Genomic DNA, 13,858 nt, shown 5'->3' with positions numbered 1-13,858 from the left:
TGTCTGTGAGTATAACAGAACTCATATGGCAGGCAAAAACCTGAGAAAAAATCCCACCAGGAAGTGGGAAATCTGAGGTTTGTAGTTTTTCAACTCTTTGCCAATCCAAGATACAGTGTAAAGTTGGTCCGATTGCACTTCCTAAGGCTTCCACTAGATGTCAACAGTCTTTAGAACCTTGTTTCAGGCTTCTACTGTGAAGGAGGAGCGAATGAGAGCTGTTTCAATCAGGTGTTTGGCAGAAGGCCATGAGCTGGTCACGCGTGTGGCCATGAGAGCGACCTGTGTTCCAAAGCATTTCTAAAGACAAAGGAATTGTCCGGTTGGAACATTATTGAAGATTTATGTTAAAAACATCCTAAAGATTGATTCTATACATCGTTTGACATGTTTCTACGAACTGTAACGGGACTTTTAGAATTTTTGTCTGGACCTAGTGCGCCTCATGAATTTGGATTTGTGAACTAAACGCACAAACAAAAAGGAGGTATTTGGACATAAATGACGGACTTTATCGAACAAAACAAACATTTATTGTGGAACTGAGATTCTTGGGAGTGCATTCTGATGAAGATCATAAAAGGTAAGTGAATATTTATAATGCTATTTCTGACTTCTGTTGACTCCACAACATGGCCGGTATCTGTATGGCTTGTTTTGGTTGCCTGAGTACTGTACTCAGATTATTGCAGGGTGTGCTTTTTCCGTAAAGGTTTTTTAAAAGTCTGACACAGCGGTGGCATTAAGGAGAAGTATATCTATAATACCATGCATAACATTTGTTTCTTTTATCAATGTTTATTATAAGTATTTCTGTAAATTGATGTTGCTCTCTGCAAAATCACTGGATGTTTTGGAAGCAAATCATTACTGACCATAATGCGCCAATGTAAACTGAGATTTTTGGATATAAATATGAACTTTATCGAACAAAACATAAATGTATTGTGTAACAGGAAGTCCTATAAGTGTCATCTGATAAAGATCATCAAAGGTTAGTGATGAATTTTCTCTCTATTTCTGCTTTTTGTGACTCCTCTCTTTGGCTGGAATAATGGCTGTTTTTCTGTGACGAGGTGCTGACCTAACATAATCACATGGTATGCTTTCGTCGTAAAGCTTTTTTGAAATTGGACACTGTGGTGGGATTAACAACAAGTTTATATTTAAAATGGTGTATAATACTTGTATGTTTGAGGAATTTTAATGATGAGATTTCTGTTGTTTGAAGTTGGCGCCCTGCACTTTCACTGGCTGTTGTCATATCTATCCCGTTAACGGGATTTCAGCTGTAAGAAGTTTGTAAACTAACAAAGTAGTCTACAAGACAAAACACTATTTATGACTCTGTGTAACACAAAGCAATGAACACTAACTGTCTGTCTCTATTCACTCACCTGTTACCATCCTATCGAACCACAGCTATGCATGCATATCTATATACATATCTATGAATGTATGGATCTATGTAAAACATACCCATACCTCACACACCACAATAATATGGCAATCTGTGATTCAAACAGCAACAAATGGATATACCAAATCCCAGATTGCCCCTTTAACTCCCTAGAGTCGATTGAGGTACCGGTGCGTCAATCTAAGTAACATAATTTAAAAAATACCCATTACAACCTGTCGGTTTAAGCTAGAGATATCTGTTTATATCTGAATCCGCCGATATCGCCCTTCCGCATCTGCGGTGAAAGGTGACAGAGCTAGAGCGGTGTTTGTCAGACCATGAGACATCCACGAAAAGCGATCTTCTCACAAAAACGTCTGAATGGTTTAGCCTATAAAATATGGAAAGATGAGACTCTCACGAACACGTTGGATCCCACTGTGGAAAGGGGATATTCTCAAGAAAGCAGTATGTGTTTTTCTCTACGACCCACACTTGTGTCACGGGAGTCACCTGAAGGTAACCGGTATCAGTTTAAAATGTCTTATGGAAGTATGGAGGTAATTTTGTGCCTACCAAAAAAAAGGGGTTAAATATACTACCGTCAAAGTTTTAGAACAACTTCAAGGGTTTTTCTTTATTTTTACTATGTTCTATATTGTAGAATAGTGAAGAAATCAAAACTATGAAATAACACATATGGAATCATGTAGTAACCAAAAAGGTGTTAAAATAATCTAAATATATTTTATAATTGAGATTCTTCAAAGTAGCCCCCCTTTGCCTTGATGACAGCTTTGCACACTCTTGGCATTTGAAGAATCTCAAATATAAAATATATTTTGATTAGTTTAACACTTTTTTGGTTACATCATGATTCCATATGTGTTATTCATACTTTTGATGTATTCACTATTAAAAATAAAGAAAAACCCTTGAATGAGTAGGTGTTCTAAAACTTTTGACCCCCCCCCTGTTCTAGTAACTTTCTCAATCCTGGTTGGGAGATTACCATCTTGGCTTCCTCCAACCAGGATTTCTGGATAACCAGGGAATTTGGGGAAAATTACAAGACTTTTCCAAACCTAGACCTTGGTGAAATGTTTTCAAAGCTCAGCTCTGAGCTTCTTTCACTGGCATATAGCCGCCACTAGAGGGCTCTATTGCCATTGAAGAAGACAGGAGAGACATCTCCTCGATCAGCCTGCCTGGATGACTGGTTCTCATACCCAGGGATGGAGCCAACCCCAACCCAGAGAAGGGGAAGTGTAAACTGGTCAGTGGAATAGGTAAGGGAGTGGAACAGAAGGGAAATATATTGTTAGTGGTAATAAGAGGGATATGGTTACAGGGGGTCACAGTTGGCCTGACCTCATCCTCCACGCTCTCCTGGCTTTCCTGATCCTCTCCCCCACTGCCAATGCCTGAATCTGGGCTCTGAGGGGCCAAGAGTTGGGCCTGGAGATGGAGATTATCCACACGTTCATAGGAGGAAGACATTGTGAGAGAAACTCCTCCAACCCCCATCTCCGCACCCTTTCCCCCTACACTATCCAACCCAGGTAGGGTGAATGGAAGCTGGGGGAAAGCGGACAGGGAAATGGGTAAGGGGGTTGAGCAGAATGTGAAGTTATTGTTATTGATAAGAGGAAGAAGCGAAACCAGATGGAAGTCCTGAGAGACAAAATGGGGGGTGGATGCAATAGGCCCGACCGCATCCTCCACGCTCTCCTGACTTTCCTGATCCTCTGCCCCACTGCCGATGCCTGAATCTGGGCTTATGAGGGCCCGACGTTCGGCCTGGAGCTTCTCAACACGCCCGTAAGAAGAAACCTCGAGGATATCTTCACCTGCACTGATGCCTTCAAGTACACCTCCACCCCCCATCTCTCCATCCTTCCCTCCACCCAACATCTCTCCCTCCTTCCCTCCACCCAACATCTCTCCCTCCTTCCCTCCACCCAAAATCTCTCCCTCCTTCCCTTCACCCCCATCTCTCCCTCCTTCCCTCCACCCAACATCTCTCCCTCCTTCCCTCCACCCCCATCTCTCCCTCCTTCCCTCCACCCAACATCTCTCCCTCCTTCCCTCCAACCCCCATCTCTCCCTCCTTCCCTCCACCCCTGATATCTTCGGCCTTCCCCCTACACCTCTATTACTATCCATCCCTTTCTCCTCTGTTCTCCTCCTTCCACTCATCTATCATTTCAGTAGTGCCCCCTACTGGTCCGTAAGGGGAGTGTACAGAGCAGGGTTCCAGCTTGATGGAGGTGGATCCAGGCTGGGAGCATTGAGATAAGAAGTAGCTGGAGTTGGAGAAGCCGGAGCAGAAGGAGTGGCCACTGTTGTCCCATCTCTTCTCTTGTGGTGGTGTCGTCCTCAAGGGGGTGACGTTGTCCAGGCTGTCGGTGATCTCTACCTGGGAGATGTCTTCACGGTGCGAGGCAGAGTTGTTGGATTCAAGGGCAAACAAAGGACCCAGCCAAGCCTGCAGGCGCGGACACACACACACACACACACAGAGAGAGAGAAAGAGAGACATAAAGAGGAGATGTAAATGAAAGGATTATAATTTTAATTTGTCTATTGCAGAGGAGGCTTGTAAGGTGAGGACTGCATTGTCTTCCGACAGGTGGCTTCAATCATACATGATGCTAATTCTTAGACAATGATGAGGACAGCTCATAATAATGTCTGGTAATGAATATATGGAAACTGTGTGTTTTATCTGTTTGATACCATTCCATTCATTAGGCTCCAGCCATTATAACCTAACTACAGCCGTTATAACCTAACTACAGCCATTATAACCTAACGACCGCCATTATAACCTAACTACAGCCATTATAACCTAACTACAGCCATTATAACCTAACTACAGCCATTATAGCCTAACTACAGCCATTATAACCTAACTACCGCCATTATAACCTAACTACAGCCATTATAGCCTAACTACAGCCATTATAACCTAACTACAGCCATTATAACCTAACTACAGCCATTATAACCTAATTACCGCCATTATAACCTAAATGCCGCCATTATAACCTAACTACCACCTTTATAGCCTAACTACAGCCATTATAACCTAACTACAGCCATTATAACCTAACTACCACCTTTATAGCCTAACTACAGCCATTATAACCTAACTACAGCCATTATAACCTAATTACCGCCATTATAACCTAAATGCCGCCATTATAACCTAACTACCGCCATTATAACCTAACTACAGCCATTATAACCTAACTACAGCCATTATAACCTAACTACAGCCATTATAGCCTAACTACAGCCATTATAACCTAACTACAGCCATTATAACCTAACTACAGCCATTATAACCTAATTACCGCCATTATAACCTAAATGCCGCCATTATAACCTAACTACCACCTTTATAGCCTAACTACAGCCATTATAACCTAACTACAGCCATTATAACCTAACTACCACCTTTATAGCCTAACTACAGCCATTATAACCTAACTACAGCCATTATAACCTAACTACCACCTTTATAACCTAAATGCCACCATTATCACCTAACTACAGCCATTATATCCTAACTACAGCCATTATAACCTAACTACAGCCATTATAACCTAACTACAGCCATTATAACCTAAATGCCGCCATTATAACCTAACTACAGCCATTATATCCTAACTACAGCCATTATAACCTAACTACAGCCATTATATCCTAACTAAAGCCATTATAACGTAACTAAAGCCATTACAACCTAACTACAGCCATTATAACCTAACTACAGCCATTATAACCTAACTACAGCCATTATAACCTAACTACAGCCATTATAGCCTAACTACCACCATAACAAGGTAATGCACAATACAGGGAATAGGGTCCCTTTTGGCACATAACTTCAGTCAAAAGTAGAACTGACCTTGAAGTTTCCATCGTGATGGAGGTTGAGGCCCTCAAAGTACCTGGAGGGATCTGGTATAGGAGGATTCAGAATATTCTTGACCCTGTCAGCAATGAATGGAAATGAAAGGAAGCTGCACTTAACCAACTACAAAACATTACATCTAAAACATGATGTTTACTTTGCAGTCCGTTGGTGTTAAAATACATCACATTTACAATGGACCCCACCCCCTTCCACACACACACATACCCCCCCTTCCACACACACACACACACACACACACACACACACACACACACACACACACACACACACACACACACACACACACACACACACACACACACACACACACACACACACACACACACACACACCCCCTTCCACACACACACACACACACACACACACACCCTTCCACACACACACACACACACCCTTCCACACACACACACACACACACACACACACACACACACACACACACACACACACACACACACACACACACACACACACACACACACACACACACACACACACACACACACACACACACACACACACACACACACCCTTCCACACACACACACACCCTTCCACACACACACACCCTTCCACACACACACACCCTTCCACACACACACACACACACACACACACACACACACACACACACACACACACACACACACACACACACACACACACACACACACACACACACACACACACACACACACACACACAGAGAGAGAGACAGTACTCACTTTCCTTTGCAGAGCAACATGGAGACCAGCAGGACCAGTACAACAACAGCTCCCACCACGGTGACCACCACAAAGTCCTGGTCTAGAACATCAGGACTACCTGAGAACAGGACCAGAGGAACAACACAGAACATATTTAGAACATATTTACAACGTACATAACAACACCACTGTTTTACTCAAATATTGGCATAGAAAACCCTTCATTTACATTTCTGTCTGTAAGTTTGTTTTGAGCATGTGTCTGCCTGTCTAAGAACGAAAGAAAGAAATTGGGAAGAAAGAAGGAGCTATTTTTCAAGATTCATATGGAAACACTACTATGCCTGCCTTCCAAATGGCAACATATTCCCTGTTTAGTGCAGTGCTTTTGGCCCCTAGGGCTCTGTTTCTATGTAGGGAACTATAGGGCCATTTGGGACACAGCCCAAGTATATATAGGCCCACATTCAAATGTGTACTAATAACCAATGACATCACTGATGCTGTATTTACCTGTTGGCTTCATCTGGCCCAGAGTGGAGACCCATGATGCACTGGGGCTCCAGTCGCTCCACTGACAGGCTGGGTAATCGTCTGGGTCGGCTCGAACCCGGACTCTGACCTGGTACCTCCTTCCTCTCTCCAGCATCTCAGGGTCCAGGTCAAAATATGTCTGTTTATTTGATATGTTCACCTCCACAGCATCCTGCAGGAGCACAACATACAGTAGGTCTACTTTTACATAGTGTACAAAGAGATGTGCACTCTTTCACTGTATTCTCTCTTTCACCTCCACAGCATCCTGCAGGAGCACAACATACAGTAGGTCTACTTTTACATAGTGTACAAAGAGATGTGCACTCTTTCACTGTAATTCTCTCTTTCACTGTATTCTCTCTCTCACCTCCACAGCATCCTGCAGGAGCACAACATACAGTAGGTCTACTTTTACATAGTGTACAAAGAGAGAGACACAGTTGTTATTATCTATCCTCTGTCTCTGTCTCTCTTCCTCCCCCCTCTCTCTCTCTCTCTATTCCTCCCCCTCTCTCTCTCTCTCTCTCTCTCTATTCCTCCCCCCTCTCTCTCTCTCTCTCTTCCTCCCCCCTCTCTCTCTCTCTCTTCCTCCCCTCTCTCTCTGTCTCTCTTCCTCCCCTCTCTCTCTCTCTCTCTCTCTTCCTCCCCTCTCTCTCTGTCTCTCTTCCTCCCCTCTCTCTGTCTCTCTTCCTCCCCTCTCTCTGTCTCTCTCTTCCTCCCCCTCTCTCTCTCTCTCTCCTCCCCCTCTCTCTCTCTCTCTCTCTTCCTCCCTCTCTCTCTCTCTCTCTTCCTCCCCCTCTCTCTCTCTTCCTCCCCCTCTCTCTCTCTCTCCCTCCCCCCTCTCTCTCTCTCCCCCCCTCTCTCTCTTCCTCCCTCCTCTCTCTCTCTCTCTCTCACCTCCCAGTGATGTAGTTCCTGTTTCCACTGTAGTTGGAAGTCATAGTTGAATATCATTTCTGAAATGGGAGCTCCTGGTGTCCAGGCGATTGAGGCATTGATGACGGTCGGCTTGCCAGGGGGATGCATTTTAACTGCCAAACACAAAACAACACAGTTAATGTACTCATAGTAGTACTAATATATTACTAATATCACTGTAACAGAACTACTAGTACTAAGTTGAATTAGAAATGTTAGTATCAGGTATGAATTAGTATTAAGTTGTGTACAATGCATTCAGAAAGTATTCAGACCCCTTCCCCTTTTCTACATGTTGTTACGTTACAGCCTTATTCTAAAATTGATTTTAAAAAAATATTTCCCCATCAATCTACACACAACACCCCATAATGACAAAGCAAAAACTGTTTTTTTGAAATGTTTGCAAATTTATTAAAAGTAAAAAACAGAAATACCTTATTTACATAAGTATTCAGACCCTTTCCTATGAGACTTGAAATTGAGCTCATGTGCATCCTGTTTCCATTGATCAACCTTGAGATGGTTCTCCAACTTCATTGGAGCCCACCGGTGCTAAATTAAATTGATTGGACATGATTTGGAAAGGAACACACCTGTCTTTATAAGGTCCCACAGTTGACAGTGCATGTCAGAGCAAAAACCAAGCCATTAGGTCGAAGGAATTGTCCGTAGTGGTCCGAGACAGGATTGTGTTGAGGCACAGATCTGGGGAAGGGAACCAAAAAATGTCTGCAGCATTGAAGGTCGCCAAGAACACAGTGGCTCCATCTTTTTTAAATGGAAGAAGTTTGGAACCACCAAGACTCTTCCTAGAGCTGGCCACCCGGCCAAACTCAGCTATCGGGGGAGGTGACCAAGAACCCGATGGTCAACCCGATGACAGAGCTGCAGAGTTCCTCTATGGAAATGAAAAAACCTTCCAGAAGGACAATCATCTATGCAATCATCGATAAAAATCAAGCCTTTATGGTAGAGTAACCTGGCATAAGCCACTCCTCAAAAAAAGGCACGACAGCCCGCTTGGTGTTTACCAAAAGGCACCTAAAAGACTCACACCATGTGAAACAAGATTCTCTGGTCTGACGGAACCAAGATTAAACTCCTTGGCCAGAATGCCAAGCATCACGTCTGGAGGAAACCTGGCACCATCCCTATGGTGAAGCATAGTACTGGCAGCATCATGTTGTGGGGGTGTTTTTCAGCGGCAGGGACTGGGAGACTAGTCAGGATTGAGGGAAGTGTGTAAGGAGAAAAGAACAGAGAGATCCTTGATGAAAACCTGCTCCAGAGCGCTCAGTACCTCTGACTGGGGCTAAGGTTCACCTTCCAGCATGACCTAAAGCACACAGCCAAAACAACGCAGGAGTGGCTTCAGGACAGGTCTCTGAATGTCCTTGAGTGGCCCGGACTTGAACCCGATCAAACATTTATTTCACCTTTATTTAACCAGGTAGGCAAGTTCTCTGGAGAGACCTGAGAACAGCTGTGCAGCAACTCTCCCGCCCACTCTGACAGAACTGGAGAGACCTGAGAACAGCTGTGCAGCAACTCTCCCGCCCACTCTGACAGAACTGGAGAGACCTGAGAACAGCTGTGCAGCAACTCTCCCGCCCACTCTGACAGAACTGGAGAGACCTGAGAACAGCTGTGCAGCAACTCTCCCGCCCACTCTGACAGAACTGGAGAGACCTGAGAACAGCTGTGCAGCACCTCTCCCGCCCACTCTGACAGAACTGGAGAGACCTGAGAACAGCTGTGCAGCAACTCTCCCCGCCCACTCTGACAGAACTGGAGAGACCTGAGAACAGCTGTGCAGCACCTCTCCCGCCCACTCAGACAGAACTGGAGAGGATATGCAGAGAAGAATGGGAGAAACTCCCCAAATACATCTGTGCCAAGTTTGTAGCGACATACCCAAGAAGACCCGAGGCTGAAATCGCTACCAAATGTGTGTCAACAAAGTACTGAGTTAAAGGGTCTGAATACTTATGTCAATTTTTTAATATTTTTATACATTTGCAAAAATGTATAAAAACCTGTTTTTGCTTTGTCATTATGGGGTATTGTGTGTAGATTATGAGGGGGGAAAAGGATTTTATACATTTTAGAATAAGGCTGTAACATAACAAAATGTGGAAAAGGTGAAGGGGTCTGAAGACCTCCTGAATGCACTGTATATTAATAAGCTTTCCAGCATGATTGTATTGCATTTTGTTGTATCATCGTGTATTGATTTTGTGTATTTTGTATGCTGACTTCACAAAACCTCATAAAGTTATGGTATTGTATCATTGTAGTTGGTGTACAATTAATGTAGTAGGTTAGTAATAGATGACACATCTTACATATTATCACTCAAATTACTGTACACTTACTGTGGTTAAATGGTTGATACAGGTATTCAATCTGTATCACATAATCTTCTGCTTGTCCACACCGTAAACAATGGATATTTCATCCTCTTCCCAAAAGAACTGAAAGATCATTTACAGAGGCTCAGTTATCCAGGGTTGTTTGCCTATCGGTCTATATATATATATATACATGCTGTCATTGTTTTATTATTAGTAGTATTATTATTAGTATTCTTATTATTATTATTAGGAAAAAATGTTATTATATATATTTTTTTAAATGACAAATTCCTGGTTAATTTATTAATTCAGATTAACGTGTTACATTCATGTTATTACTTTTAAAATAGTTTTTAAATCATTGTTTTGATCTATAATAATGCACATATATAACCAAGCATTGGTTTTAACATGATGTAGTTTTATAAAACTCACTGGATTGCCCTCAAAGACCAGACTGCCGCCTCTCAAGGTTGTGTTGAAACCAGCCAAGGACTTCATCTCACATTGCCTGTAGTTACAACAGTGAGCCATTGTTTTAGTTAGCATCCCAAATGGCACCCTATTCCCTATATAGTGCACTACTTTAGACCAGGACTCTATGAGAATAGGGTGCCAGTTAGGGTGCATCCTTAGTCTTCTTTACCTTTTAAACCCGGGGTATTCACCATGCAGAGTGCACGGTATGTCTGGGGGTATGCATGTGTTGTTCAACACACACGTGATGTTACTGATGAAGTCATTGACACACTGCAGACCTATGAGAAACAGAGACAGAAAGAGTGAGAGAGGAGAGGGAGAGGCAGAGAGAGAGAGGAGAGAGAGAGGCAGAGAGAGAGAAAGAGGAGAGAGAGGGAAACAGAGAGAAAGAGAGAGAGAGAAAGAGAGAGAGAGAGAGAGAGAGAGAGAGAGAGAGAGAGAGAGAGAGAGAGAGAGAGAGAGAGAGAGAGAGAGAGAGAGAGAGAGAGAGAGAGAGAAAGAGAGAGAGAGAGAGAGAGAGAGAGAGAGAGAGAGAGAGAGAGAGAGAGAGAGAGAGAGAGAGAGAGAGAGAGAGAGAGAGAGAGAGAGAGAGAGAGAGAGAGAGAGAGAGAGAGAGAGAGAAAGAGAGAGAGAGAGAGAGAGAGAGAGAGAGAGAGAGAGAGAGAGAGAGAGAGAGAGAGGCAGAGAGAAAGGGAAACAGAGAGAAATAAAAAAATAACAACAGTTTTAATATAAGGGTCAATATAATGTTTTATAAGGCTCTATATCATGTTTTATAAGACACTGTCATGTTTTACAAGACTCTATGTCATGTTTTATAAGGCTCTATATCATGTTTTATAAGGCTCTATATCATGTTTTGTAAGACTCTATAACATGTTTTACAAGACACTGTCATGTTTTACAAGACTCTATGTCATGTTTTATAAGGCTCTATGTCATGCTTTTTAAGGCTCTATGTCATGTTTTTAAGGATCTGTGTCATGTTTTATAAGGCTCTATGTCATGCTTTTTAAGGCTCTATGTCATGTTTTATAAGGCTCTATGTCATGCTTTTTAAGGCTCTATGTCATGTTTTTAAGGATCTGTGTCATGTTTTTTAAGGCTCTATGTCATGTTTTTTAAGGCTCTATGTCATGTTTTTAAGGATCTATGTCATGTTTTACAAGGCTCTGTCATGTTTTACAAGGCTCTGTCATGTTTTACAAGGCTCTGTCATGTTTTACAAGGCTCTGTCATGTTTTACAAGGCTCTGTCATGTTTTACAAGGCTCTGTCATGTTTTACAAGGCTCTGTCATGTTTTACAAGACTCTGTCATGTTTTACAAGGCTCTGTCATGTTTTACAAGGCTCTGTCATGTTTTACAAGGCTCTGTCATGTTTTACAAGGCTCTGTCATGTTTTACAAGGCTCTGTCATGTTTTACAAGGCTCTGTCATGTTTTACAAGGCTCTGTCATGTTTTACAAGGCTCTATATCATGTTTAATCATACACTACCGTTCAAAAGTTTGGGGTCACTTAGAAATGTTCTTGTTTTTGAAAGAAAAGCACATTTTTTGTCCATTAAAATAACATCAAATTGACCACAAACACAGTGTAGACATTGTTAATGTTGTAAATGACTATTGTTGCTGGAAATGGCAGATTATTTATGGAATATCTACATAGGCGTACAGAGGCCTATTTTCAGCAACCATCAGTCCTGTGTTCCTATGGCACCTTGTGTTAGCTAATCCAAGTTTATCATTATAGAAGGCTAATTGATCATTAGAAAACCCTTATGCCATTATGTTAGCACAGATGAAAACTGTTGTTCTGATTAAAGAAGCAATAAAACTGGCCTCCTTTAGACTAGTTGAGTATCTGGAGCATCAGCATTTGTGGGTTCAATTATATGCTCAAAATGGCCAGAAACAAAGAACTTTCTTCTGAAACTCGTCTATTCTTGTTCTGAGAAATGAAGGCTATTCCATGTGAGAAATTGCCAAAAAACTTAACATCTCGTACAATGCTCTGTGTACTACTCCCTTCAAAGAACAGTGCAAACTGGTTCTAACCAGAATAGAAAGAGGAGTGGGAGGCCCCGGTGCACAACTGAGCAAGAGGACAAGTACATTAGAGTGTCTAGTTTGAGAAACAGATGCCTCACAAGTCCTCAACTGGCAGCTTCATTAAATAGTACCAACAAAACACCAGTCTCAATGTCAACAGTGAAGAGGCGACTCCGGGATGCTGGCCTTCTGAAAAACAGCTTCTATCTCAAGGCCATCAGGCTGTTAAACAGCCATCACTAATGCAGAGAGGCTGCTGCCTACATACAGACTTGAAATCATTGGCCACTTTAATAATTGGAATACTAGTCACTTTAATAATGTTTCATATCTTGCATTACTCATCTCATATGTACAGTATATACTGTATTCTATACTATCTATTGCATCTTGCCAGTGCAGCTCTGTCGTTGCTCATCCATATATTTATATTTATATATTCTTATTCCATTCCTTTACTTAGATTTGTGTGTATTAGGTATCTGTTGTGGAATTGTTAGATATTACTTGTTTGCTGCACTGTCAGAACTAGAAGCACAAGCATTTTGCTACACTCCCAATAACATCTGCATGTGACCAATACAATTTGATTTGATTTGAGTTACTGCAAGTCCTAAAGAGGAGCTGCCTCCACTATTCCAGCACCATTTCAACTTCAACATCATCAAATCACCTCTGCTTCATCTAATAAAGTGACAACTAAAATATAACCCCCCCCCCCCCCAATGTGTCCAATCAACATAAGCTAAATATGTGGCTGTCCATGGTTCTGATTTATGTGTGCATGCATGTGCGTTCGTGCAAGTAGTAAAACATGTTGACTCACTCTACTTGTAGAGAAACACCAATGCCATCCTCCTCTCTTTCACATTGAAACAGTACAAGCTTATTTACAGTACAAGCTTATTTTTTGTCCTAGGCTACCTGGCTAAAATGCTTGCTTGAACTTCTATCCTCTCAGGCCAGGGGCACAACAACGTATGAATTAATGGTTGGATCAGAATTGCTTTTGGCCAATACGGAGAATGAAGTAAATGCACAAGTCCAAATCTTTACCTCCATCAATGGCTAATTTAGGAAAGGGACACTGGAGGACAACAACAACACACGCAACAATTCAGTTGTTTATGTTAATGATGTTTACTCTCAACGTGTTTTGATAGGAGAGACGCCAAATCCAAGCTGTTATCCAAGCTGTTATCCAAGCTGATATCCAAGCTGATATCCAAGCTGTTATCCAAGCTGTTATCCAAGCTGTTATCCAAGCTGTTATCCAAGCTGATATCCAAGCTGTTATCCAAGCTGATATCCAAGCTGTTATCCAAGCTGATATCCAAGCTGTTATCCAAGCTGATATCCAAGCTGTTATCCAAGCTGATATCCAAGCTGTTATCCAAGCTGATATCCAAGCTGTTATCCAAGCTGATATCCAAGCTGTTATCCAAGCTGTTATCCAAGC

The 13,858-nt window shown here is 42.2% G+C and overlaps 1 protein-coding gene and 1 long non-coding RNA gene across 4 annotated transcripts in view; both read right to left on the bottom strand.

The window, feature by feature from the left end:
- Positions 1–3,560: 3,560 nt before the first annotated feature.
- LOC124003169 (interleukin-2 receptor subunit beta-like) lies at positions 3,561–9,945 on the bottom strand. Its single transcript, XM_046311241.1, has 6 exons — positions 9,889–9,945; positions 7,490–7,623; positions 6,569–6,761; positions 6,074–6,173; positions 5,319–5,403; positions 3,561–3,890 (listed from the first exon to the last, which is right to left on the bottom strand). Exons 2-6 carry the CDS (start codon positions 7,616–7,618, stop codon positions 3,561–3,563), a joined length of 837 nt encoding a protein of 278 aa, XP_046167197.1. The 5' UTR covers positions 7,619–7,623; positions 9,889–9,945.
- Positions 9,946–10,302: 357 nt separating this feature from the next.
- LOC124002835 overlaps positions 10,303–13,858 on the bottom strand; it is a 14,802-nt gene continuing 11,246 nt past the window's right edge. For all 3 annotated transcript variants that reach the window (XR_006833130.1, XR_006833131.1, XR_006833129.1), the window contains 2 exons: positions 10,514–10,625; positions 10,303–10,378 (listed from right to left, as the gene is read on the bottom strand). This is a non-coding gene — a long non-coding RNA (uncharacterized LOC124002835). The remainder of the gene's footprint in view (positions 10,379–10,513; positions 10,626–13,858) is intronic.

Source organism: Oncorhynchus gorbuscha, linkage group LG18 (genome assembly GCF_021184085.1).
Source record: "Oncorhynchus gorbuscha isolate QuinsamMale2020 ecotype Even-year linkage group LG18, OgorEven_v1.0, whole genome shotgun sequence".
Lineage (NCBI taxonomy): Eukaryota > Metazoa > Chordata > Actinopteri > Salmoniformes > Salmonidae > Oncorhynchus > Oncorhynchus gorbuscha.
The sequence above is the reverse complement of the archived record's forward strand: the minus strand, read 5'-3'. Positions and strand labels throughout refer to the sequence as shown.